Source organism: Pristis pectinata, chromosome 11 (genome assembly GCF_009764475.1).
Source record: "Pristis pectinata isolate sPriPec2 chromosome 11, sPriPec2.1.pri, whole genome shotgun sequence".
Taxonomy (NCBI): domain Eukaryota; kingdom Metazoa; phylum Chordata; class Chondrichthyes; order Rhinopristiformes; family Pristidae; genus Pristis; species Pristis pectinata.
In genome coordinates, this window is record NC_067415.1 from 61,260,489 (window position 1) to 61,278,775 (window position 18,287).

The 18,287-nt window shown below is 40.9% G+C and overlaps 1 protein-coding gene across 3 annotated transcripts in view; it reads left to right on the forward strand.

Moving 5' to 3' along the window:
* The first annotated feature begins 200 nt into the window (after positions 1-200).
* The window catches only part of LOC127575812 (palmitoyl-protein thioesterase ABHD10, mitochondrial-like), a 42,522-nt gene continuing 24,435 nt past the window's right edge, over positions 201-18,287 (forward strand). Inside the window, exons 1-2 of one of the 3 annotated variants that reach the window (XM_052025936.1) lie at positions 201-496; positions 10,243-10,423. In XM_052025936.1, the coding sequence (XP_051881896.1) occupies positions 406-496; positions 10,243-10,423 (272 nt within the window). In that variant the 5' untranslated portion in view covers positions 201-405. The remainder of the gene's footprint in view (positions 497-10,242; positions 10,424-18,287) is intronic. The other 2 variants (XM_052025935.1, XM_052025937.1) reach the window with 2 other exon arrangements.

Sequence of the window (18,287 nt, forward strand, 5' to 3'; positions counted from 1 at the left end):
TTTCCCTGTTCTCAGGTCCCTACAGCTGCTTTCTCTTCTCATCCAATCCTCTGTGATGCCTTGAGATTCAGGTCTCCTTAGACCCACTGGCCATACCTTCCACTTTTACAGGAACCCATTGGCACTGAACTTTTCCAGCACCACTACCTTCACTTTGCAATGTCTCCCATTTGTTGACATGTAGACGTCACATGACCATCGGGGTCAGAGGTTGAAATTACAAACCCGGATGCGAGAGCTCGTCGGGCAGCGACCTGTGTGTCCGACCTGTCCGTGCTAATTAATATTCAGTTCTTAGCCTTTGTTCGTTCTCATTAATATTCATTATCCGACCATGTCAGCTCATTAACAATTCAGTGTCTGACTCAGGGTCATGAATATCCAGTGCGTGCCGCTCGATGTGTGATGGCGGCCGCGGTGCGGTGTCGGTTGTTCGGCTTGGTGGATGTGGGAGACGCCGCTCTGTGGAGGCGGGCTCCCTGCTCTCTCCATGTGGGTGAGTTGCCAGGGGTTTCCCTTGGGAGTTCTTGTAATACTTCGACGGTGGAGAGGGGTTGCGGACAAAAACAGGCGGAGCGGTTTACGTCCCACTTCCCCAGCGGTCGATTGGGGTGGAGCAGAAGTAAGGTGGTGTAGCGGAGGTTTGCGGTTTCTTTGGGCTGGTCGTCTAGAGACGTGTTCCTGAGTGATGACTGTCCAGGAGTGAGGTTAGTGATGTCCAGGAGTGAGGTTAGTGATGTCCTTGAGTGAGGTTAGTGATGTCCAGGAGTGAGGTTAGTGATGTCCAGGAGTGAGGTCGGCTTGTACCGGAGGTTAGTGATGTCCAGGACCGAGGTCGGCTTGTACCGGTGGTTAGTGATGTCCCGGACCGAGGTCGGCTTGTACCGGTGGTTAGTGATGTCCCGGACCGAGGTCGGCTTGTACCGGTGGTTAGTGATGTCCCGGACCGAGGTCGGCTTGTACCGGTGGTTAGTGATGTCCAGGACCGAGGTCGGCTTGTACCGGTGGTTAGTGATGTCCAGGACCGAGGTCGGCTTGTACCGGTGGTTAGTGATGTCCCGGACCGAGGTCGGCTTGTACCGGAGGTTAGTGATGTCCCGGACCGAGGTCGGCTTGTACCGGAGGTTAGTGATGTCCAGGACCGAGGTCGGCTTGTACCGGTGGTTAGTGATGTCCAGGACCGAGGCCGGCTTGTACCGGTGGTTAGTGATGTCCCGGACCGAGGTCGGCTTGTACCGGAGGTTAGTGATGTCCAGGACCGAGGTCGGCTTGTACCGGCGGTTAGTGATGTCCAGGACCGAGGTCGGCTTGTACCGGCGGTTAGTGATGTCCAGGACCGAGGTCGGCTTGTACCGGCGGTTAGTGATGTCCAGGACCGAGGTCGGCTTGTACCGGCGGTTAGTGATGTCCAGGACCGAGGTCGGCTTGTACCGGCGGTTAGTGATGTCCAGGACCGAGGTCGGCTTGTACCGGCGGTTAGTGATGTCCAGGACCGAGGTCGGCTTGTACCGGCGGTTAGTGATGTCCAGGACCGAGGTCGGCTTGTACCGGCGGTTAGTGATGTCCAGGACCGAGGTCGGCTTGTACCGGCGGTTAGTGATGTCCAGGGAGGTGTGCCTGTCATGTTAACCTGGTGTTCACTGGGCACCCTCTGCCAGCTGATGAAACACTTTACACAATCCAGATTTAATCGTTAAAGGCAAATCACTGCAGTTGTCAAAGAAGACCTCTGTGCCTGAGAGCTATGTAAAACTAGATCATTGACCCCATAAAATGATTACCTTCAGAAGTTGCCGGTTGTTCTTACTGGGTAACAATTTTCATTTTGTTTTCTGTTAAATCTCATCAAAAGGATCTTGATACTTTGTGCATTCATACAGTAGATTTGTGACTGTCAGAAAATTGACAGGTTCATATTTGATTATTGCATTGAAGCTTCCTGAGAATTATCACCCAGTATCAGTTTCTTCTTGCCCAAAACAAACCACTCCATAGAGTAGAACCATAGAACAATACAGCACAATACAGGCACTTCGGCCCACCATGTTGTGCCGACCTTCAAACCACACCTAAGGCTATCTAACTCCTTCCTCCCACATATCCCTCTATCTTAAATTCCTCCATATGCTTATCTAACAATCTCTTGAACCTGACCAACGTATCAGCCTCCACCACCACTCCAGGCAGCACATTCCATGCTCCAACCACTCTCTGGGTGAAAAACTTCTCTCTGACATGTCCCTTGAACTTCCCACCCATTACCTTAAAGCCATGCCCTCTTGTATTGAGCATTGGTGCCCTGGGAAAGAGACACTGGCTGTCCACTCTATCTATTTCTCTTAATATTTTGTATACCTCTATCATGTCTCCCCTCATCCTCCTTCTCTGCAATGAGTAAAGCCCTAGCTCCTTTAGTCTCTCCTCATATTCCATACTCTCTAATCCATCCAGCGTCCAGGTAAATCTCCTCTGCACCCTCTCCAATGCCTCCACATCCTTCCTATAATGAGGCGACCAGAACCGGACACAGTACTCTAAGTGTGGTCTAACCAGAGTTTTGTAAAGCTGCATTGTTACTTCGCGGCTCTTAAACTCGATCCCACGACTTATGAAAGCTAACACCCCATAAGCTTTCTTAACTACCCTATCCACCTGTGTGGCAACTTTCAGTGATCTGTGGATATGAACCCCCAGATTCCTCTGCTCCTCCACACTACCCAGAATCCTGCCATTTACCTTGTGCTCTGCCTTGGAGTTGGTCCTTCCAAAGTGTACCATCTCACACTTCTCCAGATTGAACTCCATCTGCCACTTGTCAGCCCAGCTCTGCATCCTATCAATATCCCTCTGTAAGCTTCAACAGCCCTCCACACTATCCACAACGCCAGTGATCTTTGTGTCATCTGCAAACTTGCTAACCCACCCTTCCACCCCCTCATCTAAGTCATTAATAAACATCACAAAAAGTAGAGGTCCCAGAACCGATCCCTGTGGAACACCACTAGTCACAGCCCTCCAATCCGAATGCACTCCCTCCACCACAACCCTCTGCTTTCTACAGGCAAGCCAATTCTGAATCCACACGGCCAAGCCTCCCTGGATCCCTTGGTCTCTAACCTTCTGAAGAAGCCTACCATGCAGAACCTTGTCAAACTCCTTACTAAAATCCATGTAGACCACATCTACTACACTACCCTCATCAATCTTCCTGCTCACCTCCTCAAAGAACCCTATCAGGCTAGTGAGGTAAGATCTTTCCTTCACAAAGCCATGCTGGCTGTCCCTAATCAGTCCATGCTTCTCTAAATGCTCATAGGTCCTATCTCTTAGAATCTGACTAACAGCTTACCCACCACAGATGTAAGGCTCACTGGTCTGTAATTCCCTGGACTATCCCTACTTCCTTTTTTAAATAAGGGGACAACATTCACCACCCTGCAATCCTCCAGTACCATCCCCATGGACAACGAGGACTCAAAGATCCTAGCCAACGGTTCAGCAATCTCCTCCCTCGCCTCACGAAGCAGCCTGGGGAATATTCCATCAGGCCCCGGGGACTTCTCGGTCCTAGTATTTTCTAACAGCTCCAACACATCCTCTATCTTGATATCTACATACTCTAGAACGTTACCCTTACTAACACTGTCCTCAGCGTCATCAAGACCCCTCTCCTTGGTGAATACTGAAGAGAAGTATTCATTGAGAACCTCACCCACTTCCACAGCTTCCAGGCACATCTTCCCACCTTTGTCTTTAATCGGACCTACCTTTACCCTAGCTATCCTTCTGCTCTTCACGTACGAGACAAAAGCCTTGGGATTCTCCTTAACCCTACTTGCCAAAGCCTTTTCATGTCCCCTTCTTGCTCTCCTCAGCCCCTTCTTAAGTTCCTTCCTTGCTACTCTATATTCCTCACGAGCCCTATCTGATCCTTGCTGCTTACACCTTATGTATGCTGCCGCCTTCTTCCTGACTAGTTGTTCCACCTCTCTTGTCACCCATGGTTCCTTCACCCTGCCATTCCTTCTCTGCCTTACTGGGACAAATTTATCCCTAACATCCTGCAAGAGATCCCTGAACATCGACCACATCCCTTCAAAAATGTCATCCCAATTTACACTCTCAAGTTCTCGCCTTATAGCCTCATAACTTGCCTTTCCCCAATTAAATATCTTCCCGTCCTCTTTGCTCCTATCCCTGTCCATGACAATGCTAAAGGTTATTGAGCAGCGGTTGCTGTCCCCCAAATGTCACCCACAGATAGATCTGTCACCTAAAACTAGATCTAATATGCATTCCCTCTAGTCGGCCTGTCAGCATACTGTGACAGGAACTCATCCTGGGCACACTTAACAAACTCGGCCCTGTCTAAACCTTTGGCACTAAGCAGGTGCCAATCGATATTTGGGAAGTTGAAGTCTCCCACGATAATAACCCTGTTATTTTTGCATCTTTCCAAAATCTGCCTCCCAATCTGCTCCTCAGTATCCCTACTGCTACCGGGGGGCCTATAGAATACTCCCAGTAGAGTAACTGCTCCTTTCTTGTTCCTAACTTCTACCCATGTTAACTCTAGAGAGGATCCTTCTACGTTATCCACCCTTTCTGCAGCTGAAATAGTGTCCCTGACCAGTATCGCCGCCCCTCCTCCTCTTCTCAACCTCTCCCTATCCCTTTCAAAACACTGAAAACCAGGAATATTCAATATCCATTCCTGCCCTGGTGTCAGCCATGTCTCTGTAATAGCCACAATATTGTAGTCCCATTTACTTATCCAAGCTCTCAGTTCATCTCCCTTATTCCTGATGCTTCTTGCATTTAAGTAAATGCACTTCAGCCCATCCACCTTACTACTTTTATTGCCTGTACTCTGCTTCTCCTTCCTCAAAGCCTCGCTACCTGTTAGATCTGACTTTTTCCCCATCCCCTTTTTCCTCTGACCCACTCCACCAGTTACCATCCCCCTCATTTGGTAACTCACTCATTTCCTTGCACTTTTCTCTGTTACTTAGTAGACTGGCAGGTGCAGATGAAATTTAATTGAGAAGTCTAAGGTTATTTATTTTGGCAGAAAAGGCAAGAGCCAATATAAATTATGTGGCATAATTCTAAAGGCTATACATAGTGAGGTTGATTGATTGGGACACTAGATTTAATTTTAAAAAGAGCCAAGCTAGGAGGCATTATTTGTTTAGGTTTTTCACTGTTCTGTTGGGATTGTGGTTTCAGACAGGGCTCTGATAAACTGGATTAGTAACTTGATTTTCTTCTAAATATTATTCTTTCATGAAGGCATATTTAAAAGAGGTGGGTCCGATCTGGTGATGCTGAAATTTCCCAGGGTTTCATCCAACTTGGACAAACCACACTGAATAATAATAGAGAAAAGGGATTGTATGTCCATGGTCATCTGTGCTTTCTAAGATTGATTTCCTTTGGCAATTGATTATGGAAGGCTATGCGGAAAGTGGCAATTGTGGCAGTGCATAAAATGCACATCTTTAATCAATTTAGCTAATAACTTGGGCTGTAGCAAGGTTCAGCAGCAAAATTGCACTCCATGCTTCAGTCATGTAGCTGTTTTTGTGCATCAAATGAGTGCTGTTGATTGGGGGATAGATGCTGGTTGAGGACAAGTGAGTTGATTTGAGGATATGTGGATATTTTAAAAACCTTTAATAAAAATCACCTTAAATATTTAGATCAAATGGGGACATTAAAAATAAGGTCTCAATTAGTTCTCCCCTTCTACTGAAATCAATGGAGATACTGCCCTTGCATTAGGTACAACAGGTGGCTGCAACCTTAGGACGTTTGTATTCAGACAGAAGTACCGATGTTGCTGAAGAGCATTCAGGGAGATGTGAGGAGCCAGAAAATCTGAGGCATTGTTGGCTGCTCTCTTGTTGGGCCTGGGATGTATCGTTGGAAAATGCCATCCTGGATAGATGTTAGAAATTTGCTGGCTTTCAGAGATGAGTTAGTCATTTATCCCACTAAATGAATGTTAGTTAGTCCCCCATTAAAATAATGCCTTTGATAATGGTTATCAAGTTTCTGCATTTATAATTTTATCACTTCATAGCTGCTACTAGAGGCTTTACAGAGCTCCCAATCAAGTTTTAAATCTTCATCTGCTACTTAATTCTACACACTGCTTGCTTACCTCTCAATAACTCATCTCGGAATAAGAAAATTAGAGATGGAAACGCAAGAGTACTTTCTTTGCCTGGTTTTGCATGTACTATGAAGGCATCAAAGCTGTTCATTTTCCACTGTTGTTTTCATTTTCTTTCCTGTAAACTTAAAGCCCAGTAGCCTTGTATATTTAGCGTCAGGTCCTGACCATCTTGCAGCTACAATGCATTCAGTTTGTTCAGTGTGTGCTTTCTTAAAGAAATATTTAGTTGGGACACAGCTCTAACCTTTACTTCCGCTAAAAACCTTTCTTGGTCCTGGTATATAAGCTTTTTTGCATGCCTAAAGTATAATATCTCAGTATGAGCCTCTTGTCTTCCCTTTCACATATTTTATTACAATTATTAGTACTATCTTTGACAGGACTGGCAGAGAAAAGGCCCTTGTGCATGTTAGTGGATGCAAAGCTTATTCTATACCATTTTGTGTTTTGGGTCTTGGAGCCAGGGGTTGTTTCCTGAAACTAGCATGGGGCCCTTCACCTGAATAGTGCCACCTTAACTTAACGTGCCTTTTGAGGTGTGGCAGAATTTCCAGGCCAGTATATGCAGTGCAATAGTGAGTATGGAGGATGATATAATGAGGCTTCAAGGGGATATGGACAAGCTGAGTGATGTGGTCAGAACATGGCAAACAGAATACATTGTGAAGTTATCCACTTTAGTCCATGAAGCAGAAAAGTGGAGTATTTGTTAAATGATGAGAGATTGGGTAGTGTTGATGTTCAAAGGGACTTAAGAATGCTTGTATACAAGTTGCTGAAGGCCAGCATGCAGGTACAGCAACAACTAAGAGGGTAAATGTTATGTTAGCCTTTATGTTAGAAGATTTGATTGCACAAATAAGAAGATCTTACTGCAATTGTATAGACATGCACCTGGAGTATTGTATACAGTTTTGGTCTCCAAGAATGAAGAAGTACAGCGAAGGTTGACTGGATTAGTTCCATGGATGGTGGGGGTTGAAGCATGAGGAAAGGTTCAGTAGACTAGGCCTCTATTCTCTAGACTTTAGAAGAATGAGAGGAGATTGTGTTGAAATGTACGAAATTCTTAAAGGGATTTCAAGGTCAAATTGAGGAAAGATGTTTTGCCTGGCTGAATTGTTTAGGACCGGTGTTGTAGTTTCAGGATATGAGGCAAGTTGGGACATATAAGGAGTAAATACTTAATTTAGAGGGAGATGAAGCATTGGAATTGTCTACTGTAAGAGCTGTGGAGGCTTAGTTGTAGTATTCATTAGAAATACACTTCAAGAGATTTCTGGACGTTAATCAAATCAAGGGTTGTGGGAATAGTGGTGGAAAATCTGCTAAGAGATCAGCCATGATGTTAATGAAAGGCTGAACTAATTGAAAGGTTTATCTAACCTACTCTGGGTTCAATCCTGACGTTTGGAGTTGTCTGTGTGGAGTTAGCACATTCTCCCTATGACCACATGGGTTGCCATGGGTAGTCTAGTTCCTCCCACATCCCAAATTGTTTGGTAGTTTAATTAGCCCCTGTAAATTGCCCTTAATGTGTAGATAAGTGGTAAAATTTGGTGGGTAGAGAAGTTAATGGGAATGTGGAGAGTACAAAATGGGATGTAGGATTAGTGTTGACAGTTTTCACCCCCCAATCCCTCCACAGATGCTGCTTAACCCACTGAGTTTCTCCAGCAGTTGTTTATTTTTCTCTCCAGGTTCCAGCAACTGCATTCTCTTTATGGCTCTATTGTTCCTTGGGGAGGAAACCAGACCGACACACAATATTTCTAGTGTGGTCTCACTAGGACCCGAAATCATTGTATTGAGAAGTCTTTGCACTTTTACTCAAACCTCTATGCGTTAAAGTCCAACATGCCATTGGGATAAGTGCAAAGTGTTGCATTTTGGGAAATGAAACAAGGGCGGGACTTGCACAGTAAATGGCAGAGCCCTGGAGAGTGAGCTAAAACCAAGAGAGGCAGGAGTACAAGTGGCGACACAGATAGAGGGGATGGTGAACAAGGCATTTGGCATGCTTGCCTTTGTTGGTTGGGGCATTGAGTACAAGAGTTGGGATGACATATTACAGCTGTAAAAGACTTTGGTGAGACCACACTCGGGGTATGGTGTACAGTTCTTGTTGCCTAGCTATAGGAAGGATGTCATTAAGCTATAAAAGGTACAGAAAAGATTCATAATGATATTTACCTGGACTGTAAGGTTGGAGTTATAAAGGGAGGCTGCATAGACTGGGGCTTTTTTCCTTGGAGCATAGGAGGTTGAGAGATGACTTTATAGAGGTATATAAAATCATGAGGGGTATAGATAGGGTGAATAATCAGCCTTTTTCCCATGGTAGCAGAGTCTAAAATAGAGGACATTGGTTTAAGGAAAGAGGAAAAAGAATTAAAGGGGATCTGAGGGGCAAGTTTTTCCACACAGAAGGTGGTAGGCACATGGAACGAGCTGCCAGAGAAAGTGATAGCGGCAGGTACAATTGCAACATTTAGAAAGCATTTGTATGAGTATGGATAGGAAAGGAGTAGAAAATGCTGGAAATACTCAGCAGGTCATGCTGCATCTCTGGGAAGAGGAACTGAGTTAATGTTTAAGCTTGTTAAGGTGCAGGGAGGCCAGGTGAGGGAGATGCCTCTATTGGGGTAAAACCAGGGTGACATGAAGGGAAACTGTAGATAAACAAGGTTATTTGGTCAGTGAGTGAATGAGATCAGTTAGAGAGTGAGAAACATAGACAAAAGAATATGTAAGCTGCAATATGCAGAACAGGAAGATACTGTATGTCTAGTAGGTTAGGCTGGGCATGTCCTACAATCCCAGAGGAGAGAAAAGAAATAAAAAGAAGAAATAGTTGGGGTGGGTGGGTGGAGAGCAAACAAGCTGAACCAATATCACAGATGGATGACTGATACAGATAAATCAAGTTACCTGAAATTGCAGGATACAATATTAAGTTCAGAAGACTGCAATGTGCTCAGACGGCAGTTGAGTTGCTATTCCTCAAGCTTGCATTGGGCCTTTATTGTAACAGTACGGGAAGCCACAAACCGATAGGTCAGAGTGGTATGGAAAATTTAAGGCAGCAGGCAATGGGAAACTCAGTGCCATCCCTGTGAACTGACTGCAGGTGTTTTGCAATGTGTTTGGTATCTCCAATGTAGAGGAAACCATATTGTGAACACAGAATGCAGTTGGCTAGTATGGAAGAAGTGCAAGTGAATGTCTTCAACCTGGAATATCAGCTCTGTTTCTCGCCCACAGTTGTGGCCTGACTTACTGGGTGTTTCCAGCATTTTCTATTTTTATTTTAGATTTCCAGCATCTGCAGTTACTTATGATTTTCACTGGTCTGTAGTTCCCCCTTTTCTCTTTTTCTCATTCCTTAATTAGTGGGGTAACATTTGTTCCAGGAACCATGCTAGAATACATGAAATTTTAGAAGATGACAACCAGAGCTTCCACTATCTTCATTGCCACCCCTTTCAAAATATTGGAATGTAGATCATCAGGTTCTGGGAGTTGAGGGATTTCAGTTCCATTAATTTCTCCAATACCTTTTTCTACTAATGCCAATTTCTTTTACCTCTCCATACACACTATATTTATATATTTCCAGAAGGATTTCTATGTCTTCATCATGAAGGCAGGCATAAAATATGTATTTCTCCGCCATTTGCTTATTCCCCAATATATTTTCTCCTGTCTTGGTCTATAAGATTAGCTTTTACTAATTATTTATTTTTACCTATTTGCAGAAGATTTTGCAGTCTGTTTTTTCTGTAACAAATGTTAGTGCTGCTCCAATGACCTGGGTTCAATCCTGATTTCAGGTGCCAGAGTGGAGATTGCACACTTTTGCAATGATTCTGTAGATTTCCCCAGGTGCTTCCGTTTCTTCCCACATCTCAAGTGCCTGAGGGTAGGTGGGTGGCAGCAGAATCAGAGGGGAGTTGATGGGCATTTGATTAGATATTAATGCAGGTTGTTTGCCAACAAATTTAACCAATTTTGTCTCTAGTTTAATGCTGTTAATGTTGTTTCATGGTTTGCTATTCCAGGGTGCCGAAAGAAATCAACCCAATACTTAAATCGTCCCAATCTACCTAAATTAGCATACAAGAGAACAAAAGGTAGAAATCCAGGAGTTCTCTTCTTGCCGGGTTTTGCATCTACTATGAAGGCAGATAAAGCATTGGCACTTGAGGAATTCTGTAAATCACTTGGGCATTCGTTTGTAAGGTACTGTATGGCTAGATTACAGTAATCTGCTGTAATATTTATTACACTTTTATAAATGCAGTATTTGATGATGTTGGAGACATATTGTCCAAATGACAGTTAACCTCAATTTACTACCTGGAAACAATAGATTTTCCCATCATAATTATATATTCCCCTCTATTCAAGTGCTGCACAATCTTTTTTTTGAAAGGAGAACAAATTCTGCAATTATAAGGAGTACTTAAAAGGAACACAGAACAGTACAGCACAGAAACAGAATTAATTGAGCTAATGATACCTAATGTCTTCTGCCTTCACATAGTCCATATCCCTCCATTCTCTGCATATCGTGTGCCTATATAAAAGCCTCTTAAATGCCTCTATTATATCTGGCTCCACCGCCACCCCTGGCAGTGCATTCTAGGCACCCACTACTCTTTGTGTATTTAAAGAAAACTTGCCTCACACATCTCTTTTGAACTTTCCCTCCCTCACCTTAAATGCATGCCCTATAATATTAGACACTACAACCCTGGGGAAAAAGATACTGGCTGTCTACCCTATCTATGCCTCATGTAATTTTATAAACTTCCATTGGGTCTCTCCTTAGCCTCTACCACTCCAGAGAAACCAACTCTAGTTTGACTAACCTCTAGTCCAGGCAGAATCCTGGTAAACTTCTGAGCCCTCTCCATAGCCTCCACATTCTTCCCATAATGGGGTGGCCAGAACTGAATGCAATACTCTGGATGCAACCTAACCAGAGTTTTATAAAGCTGCAACATAACTCACTGACTCTTGAACTCAGTGCCTTGACTAACAAAGGCAAGTATGCCATGTGCCTTCTTTACCACCCTATTGACTTGTGCAGCCACTTTCAGGGAGCTGTGCACTTGGACCCCAAGATCCCTCTGTACATCAGTGCTGTTAAGAGTCCTTCCATTAACTGTGTACTTTTTCTTTGCATTTGATCTCCCAAAGTGAAATCCTCATACTTGCCCAGATTATATAAATGTTTTATTCTAACCAAAAATAACATAAGAACATAAAAAATAGGAGCAGGAGGAGGCCACCTGGCCCGTCGAGCCTGCTGCGCCATTCAATAAGATAATGGCTGATTTGGCCGTGGACTCGCATCCACCCACCTGCCTTTTCCCCATAACCCTTAATTCCCCGACTATGCAAAAATCTGCCTAACCTTGTCTTAAATATATTTAATGAGGTAGCCTCTACTGCTTCCATGGGCAGAGAATTCCACAGATTCACTACTCTCTGGGAAAAGCAGTTTCTCATCATCTGTGCTTAATCTATTTCCCCGAATCTTGAAGCTGTGTCCCCAAGTTCTAGTCTCACCTACCAGTGGAAACAACCTTCCTGCCTCTACCTTATATATCCCTTTCATAATTTTATGTTTCTATAAGATCCCTGCTCATTCTTCTAAATGCAGCAAGTATAGTCCCAGGTGACTCAATCTCTCCTCATAGGCTAGCCCCCTCACCTCCATAATCACCTGGTGAACCTCCTCTGCACCGCCTCCAAAGCCAGTATATCTTTCCTCAAGTAAGGAGACCTGAAATGCACGCAGTACTCCAGGTGCAGCCTCACCAGTACCTTGACCAGTTGCAGCATAAGCTCCCTGGTTTTAAATTCAATCCCTCTAGCAAGGAGGACCAGGACTCCATTTGCTTTCTTGATAACCTGTTTCATCTGCAAACCAACCTTTTGCGATTCAGGCACAAGCACTCCCAAGTCCCTCTGCACAACAGCATGCCGCAATCTTTCACCATTTAAATAATAATCTGATCTTCTATTTTTCCTTCCAAAGTGGATGATCTCACATTTACCAACATTGTACACCATCTGCCAGATCCTTGCCCACTCAACGAGCCTATCTAAATCTCTCTGCAGACAAATCCGTATCCTCTGCACAATTTGCTTTTCCACCCAATTTAGTATCATCAGCAAATTTAGATATGCTACTCTCGGTCCCCTCTTCCAAATTATTAATGTATATTGTGAACAGTTGCGGCCCAGCTGTGACCCCTAAGGCACCCCGCTCACCACTGATTGCCAACCAGAGAAACATCCATTTGTCTCAACTCTCTGCCTTCTATTGGTTAACCATGCTGACCAGGTTAACCATCTATCCATGCTATTACATTACCCCCAAACCTATGCATCCTTATTTTATGGATAAGTCTTTTATGCGGTACCTTATCAAGTACCTTCTGGTAATCCAAGTATACAACATCCACTTGTTCCCCTCTATCCATTGCGCTCATTATATCCTCAAAGAACTCCAATAAGTTTGTGAAACAGGACCTGCCCTTCCTGAATCCATGCTGCGTCTGCCTGATGGAACCACTTCTATACAGATGTCGCACTATTTCTTCCTTAATGATTGCTTCAAACATTTTCCCAACTACAGATGTTAAGCTAACTGGCCTATAGTTACCTGCCTTTTGCCTACATCCTTTTTTAAATAGTGGCGTGACATTTGCTGTCTTCCGATCTGCTGGGAGTTGCCCAGAGTCCAGAGAATTTTGGTAAATTATCGCAAGTGCATCTACTTAAACTTCCGCCATTTCTTTCAGTACCCTGGGATGCATCCCATCAGGACCAGGGGACTTGTCTACCTTTAGGCCCACTAGTTTGCTCATCACTACCTCTTTAGCGACAGTGATTGTATAGAGGTCCCTAACTACAATATCGTTAATTTTACCTGTCTCATTGCAGATCTAACATAGCATTTTAGTGAAACAAAGGATCACAGATGCTGGAATCTCTTCTTTACAATATTTTTTATTAATTCCACAAAGAAAATACAGAGTACATGAATCAAAAAGAAAATAAAATACTAATAAATACATTGTTAAATCATACTTGAAATCACAATACCCTATATTAGTAATCAAAAATGATAATTAATTAATAATGAATAAATTGGAATAATTTTATTATAAAAAAAATCTAAACCCACTACCAAGACCGAAGCTGTTTGGTTAAAAAAAGGACAAGAGAAAACCCTTAACACATAATGATATCAGCCAATATCTGTACTATAACCACCAGATCAAAGGTTTTGAAAATAGTTCAGAAAAGGTCCCCACAATGTTTAAAAGTCTAAGTTAGATTCAGAAATTGAACAATGGATCGTCTCTAAATTTAAGTATGACATAACATCCCGTAACCATTGAACATGAGTAGGCAGAGTAACTTCCTTCCATTTAAGCAACACAGCCCTCCTGGCTATAAGAGAAATAAAGGCCAAAATGTGTAGATCAAAAGTTATATCCTTTTCTCCAACAATCCCAAATAATGCAGTCAAAGGATTAGGTTTAAAATTTAAGAAGCACAGAAAAAGTTTGAAACACCTCTATCCAGTATTGTTTAAGACTCGGACATGTCCAAAACGTGGATTAAAGAAGCCTCTCCATTATTGCATTTATCACAATAAGGAGATATATCCGAAAAAAAAACATGATAGCTTGTCTTTGGACAAGTGAGCTCTATGGACCACTTTAAATTGAAGGAGAGAGTGACGGGCACATCATGATGAAGTATTGACCAATTTAAAAATTTCATTCCCAGTTTCCTCAGAAATTGAAATCTACAAGTCTTGTTCCCAAGCATTTTTAATTTTATCTAAAGGATCCTTACTCACTCCTAATAACTTGCTATAAATATTAGATATTGAGCTATCATAAAAAGGCTTCAAATTAAAAATTACATCTAGTAAGTTCTTATCAGGACTCATAGGAAATGTGTGTAATTGAAATCGGAGAAAGTATCTAATTTGTAAATATCAAAAAAGATGAGTTTTTGGTAAACTGTATTTAGTTGACAATTGTTCAGACAAAGAGATTTCCTCCAACGAGCAGGTCCTGAAAACAAGTAATACCCGATTTGTCCCACTCTTTTAAAAACTACATCAGTCATAGAAGGTTTAAAGAAACAATTAGGAAAAAATGGGACTAGATAAAGAAAATCTCAATAAGCCAAAATATTTTCTAAATTGTAACCAAATCCTAAAAGCATGTTTAACTACCAGATTATTAGTTGGTTTATTCAATGATAAAGGAAGTGAAGAGCCAAGCAAAGAAATAATAGAAAATTTTTTAACAGAATTAGCTTCCAAAGAACCCATACTGGACAAGCCTCATGATTAATGTAATGTAACCAAAACGTAAGATTTTGTATATTGACTTCCCAGTAATAGAACCTAAGATTGGGTAAGGTTAAACCTCCATTCTTTTTAACTTTCTGAAGGTGAGCTTTATTTAATCTAGGATATTTGTTTTTCCATATGTAAGAAGATATAATTGAATCAAGAGAATCAAAAAAAGACTTAGGAATAAAAACAAGTAAGGCCTGAAAAAGATATATAAATTTAGGTAGAATATTCATTTTAATAGAATTTATTTGGCCAATCAACAATACAGAAAGGGGTGACCAATTTGATAAAACCCTTTTCACATAGTTCAGTAAAGTAAGAAAATTTTCTTTAAAGAAGTGTTTATAGTTTTTAGTAATTGTTACACCCAAATAGGTAAAATGATTTCTTACAATTTTAAAAGGAAGGTTGATATCAAATGATATCAGATAATTCAAAGGGAAAAGTTCACTCTTGTGTAAATTCAATTTATATCCTGAAAACTGGCTAAAACAGGAAAGTAGAGAAAGCATAGGAGGTAACGAGGTCTCAACATTAGAAATAAAAAGCAATAAATCGTCAGCATAGACCAAAACTTTGTGGGTAATACATCTTCTAAAGATACCAGTGATATCTCTATATTCTCGAAAAGCAATAGCTAAAGGTTCTAAAGCCAGATCAAAGGGCATCCCTGTCTGCTTCCGCATTGATGTTTAAAAGGTTTAGAATTTTGAAAGTTAGTAAGAACACAAGCAGAGGGGGATAGATAAAGTAATTTAATCTATTGAATGAAATCGGGCCCAAAGTTAAATTTCTCTAAAGTTTTAAATAAGTAACTCCATTCAACCAGATCAAAGGCCTTCTCTGCATCCAGAGATATCACACATTTTGATATTTCCTTAGAGGGAGAATAGATTATTCAATAAATGACAAATATTAAAATGAGAATAACGATTTTTAATAAAACCAATCTGATCATCAGATATAATTGATGGTAAAATATTTTCCAATTTATGAGCCAGAACTTTAGATAAAATTTTAACATCAACGTTAAGTAAAGAAATTGGCCTGTACGAAGAACATTCCGTTGGGTTCTTATTTTTTTTAAGAATGAGTGAAATGGAAGCTTCATAAAAAGATTGTGGTAACCTACCCAATTTAAGAGTCTGAAAAAAACAGAACATAAATAAGGTATAAGCAAAGAGGAAAAGGCCTTATAAAATTCTCCAGGAAATCCATCAGGACCCAGAGTCTTTCCAGAGTGCAATGAACGTACAACCTCGGCGATTTCCTCATAAGCAATAGATTGATCCAACTGTGTTTGGTTATCAGCAGAGAGTGTAGGAATGTTTAATTGGTCAAAAAAATTATTCATTACGGTATCATCTTTAGGAAAATCAGAACTATAAAGTTTAGAATAAAATTCTCTAAAAGTGTCATTTATTTCTAAATGATCAGTTGTCCTCTCACCATTAGCTTTGCAAATTTCTTTAATTTGCCCTCTAGCAATAGAGGTTTTTAATTGGTTAGCCAGTAATTTACCTGTTATGTCTCCATGAATATAAAATTGACTTTTATCTTTTAAGAGTTGACTTTCAATTGGATATGTTAAAAGAAGATCATATTTAGTTTTAATTTCAACTTGCCTTTTATATAAAGCAGGATCTGGACCCAAGGCACATTTTTCGTCTAGTAGTTTCAACTGGTTAGCTAAATCAACACTTTCTCTGTTAGCTTTTTTCTTAACTCTTGCTGTATAAGAGATAATTTGTCCTCCTAATAAAAGCTTTAAAAGCATCCCATATAATAAGACTGGAAGTCTCTTCTGCCGTATTTTCCTTAAAGAAAAGAACAATTTGTTTCTCCAAAAATTTGAAAAAGTCTTTATCAGATAACAAAGTTAGATTAAAACGCCAATATTTGTTTGTTTGAGGGAATTTGGGAAGATTTAAAGACAAAAGCACAGGACCATGATCTGAAAGAGCAATCTCTTTATATTCACAGGATCAAACTGATGGGATCATTTGATTAGCAATAAAAAAAATGTCAATCCTCAAATATGTATGGTGAACATGAGAGAAAAACGAATATTCCCTATCTTCTGGATGTAAAAAACGCCAAACATCAGATTTAATTAAAAACGGTTGAAGAAATAAAGCTGATTTATTAAGAGCTGCTGGTTTAGTAGATGGCCTATCTATCCTTGAATCTAACCAACAGTTAAAGTCTCCTCCAAAAACCAGAGAATAAAGATTCAAACCTGGTAAAAGTGCAAAAAATCATTCAAAAAATCCTGGGTCATCTGTGTTTGGAGCATAAATATTGGCAAATCTATTATCTATTTTTCCTGATACTATAAAAAAGCGACTATTTGTATCAGTTATTACCTTTTGATCAAATGAAACTGTATTATCTATAAAAATTGAGACCCGCCCCCAAGATTTAGCTTGGAAAGAGGAATGAAATTGCGACCCTTTCCATCGACTAAAAAAAGTGTGAGATATCACAGTTGCGTATATGAGTTTCTTGTAAAAAGATAATAGGGGCCTTGAATTTTTTAATATAGGCAAAAATCTTATTATGTTTCACAGGGTGATTTAACCCTTTCACATTGAAACTAAGTAAATTAATAACTCGATCCATTTTAATATTATTTAAATGCAAATTTAAAGAAAAGGATAATAAACAAACCATACTGGAATGTAAATTCAAACCAAACAGTGAACTTCCAGATAAGATAACTAAGCAACAGACTTGGCTGAGAGCCCAAAACAGCTTCCAAAGAGAGAACCCACCCCCCCCACCCCCCCCCACCACCCAAAGACAGAAAGCCGGCCAATAGGCGGCCGACAGCTAATGCTACAGACAGTTTAACCCAAGGAATCCTGCTCTCTAAGTTTCAAGGTTAGGTATTTCCAACCCAGTCAAATCAATGAATTGAAAAAAAACCACGGTTACAAAATTGTAAAATAACAAGTATCCTTATTAAATCTTGTTAGTAAAAAAAATCTCAAAAGAATATATATAAAGTAACATCAAAAAAAGATCAAAAAATCAAAATACATAGGACATTCAAAGTATTAGTAAGGGGTTACCAAGAGTAAAAACAATAAATGTTGATGAGAAAAGTATGGAATCATTCAATCCTCAGCTTCCAGAAAATGTTGAGCTTTTTCGGGCGAATGAAGCCACTTCTGCAAGCCATTTTTCAGAATAATTCTCAGTCTTGCAGGGTAACAGAGAGAAGGCTTAAAGCCTTTATGATAAAGTTCCGACATGACTTTTTTTAAATTTGACGCATTCATTCATAACCCCAGGTGAGTAATCTTCAACAATTCTGATCTTGTAATCTTGGTAATTAATCATTTCTCTTCAGGAATCAGGAATTAGAAGCTCCTTAATTTGAAAGTCATGCAGAGGTATAATGACTGACCTGGGTCTGTCTTCTGTAGGAAGTTTGTACAGCGGTGATTTATGTACTCAATCAATCTTAGGCAGGGATTTTAAAATAGTGGGAAATGATTGAGCAAAAGGTTGCAAAGATTCCGTAGGCTGGTTACCATTCAACCGATTCTTTAAGACCCAAAATACGAAGATTGTTTCTTCTGCTTCTGTTTTCTAAGTCGGTGATCTTCTGCTTTAATTTTTCATTAGAATTTTGCTTGCTTTTACGAAGGTTCTCTAAGTCATCCAAAATCGAGGGAGATGCTTCATTCACTTTAATTCGTT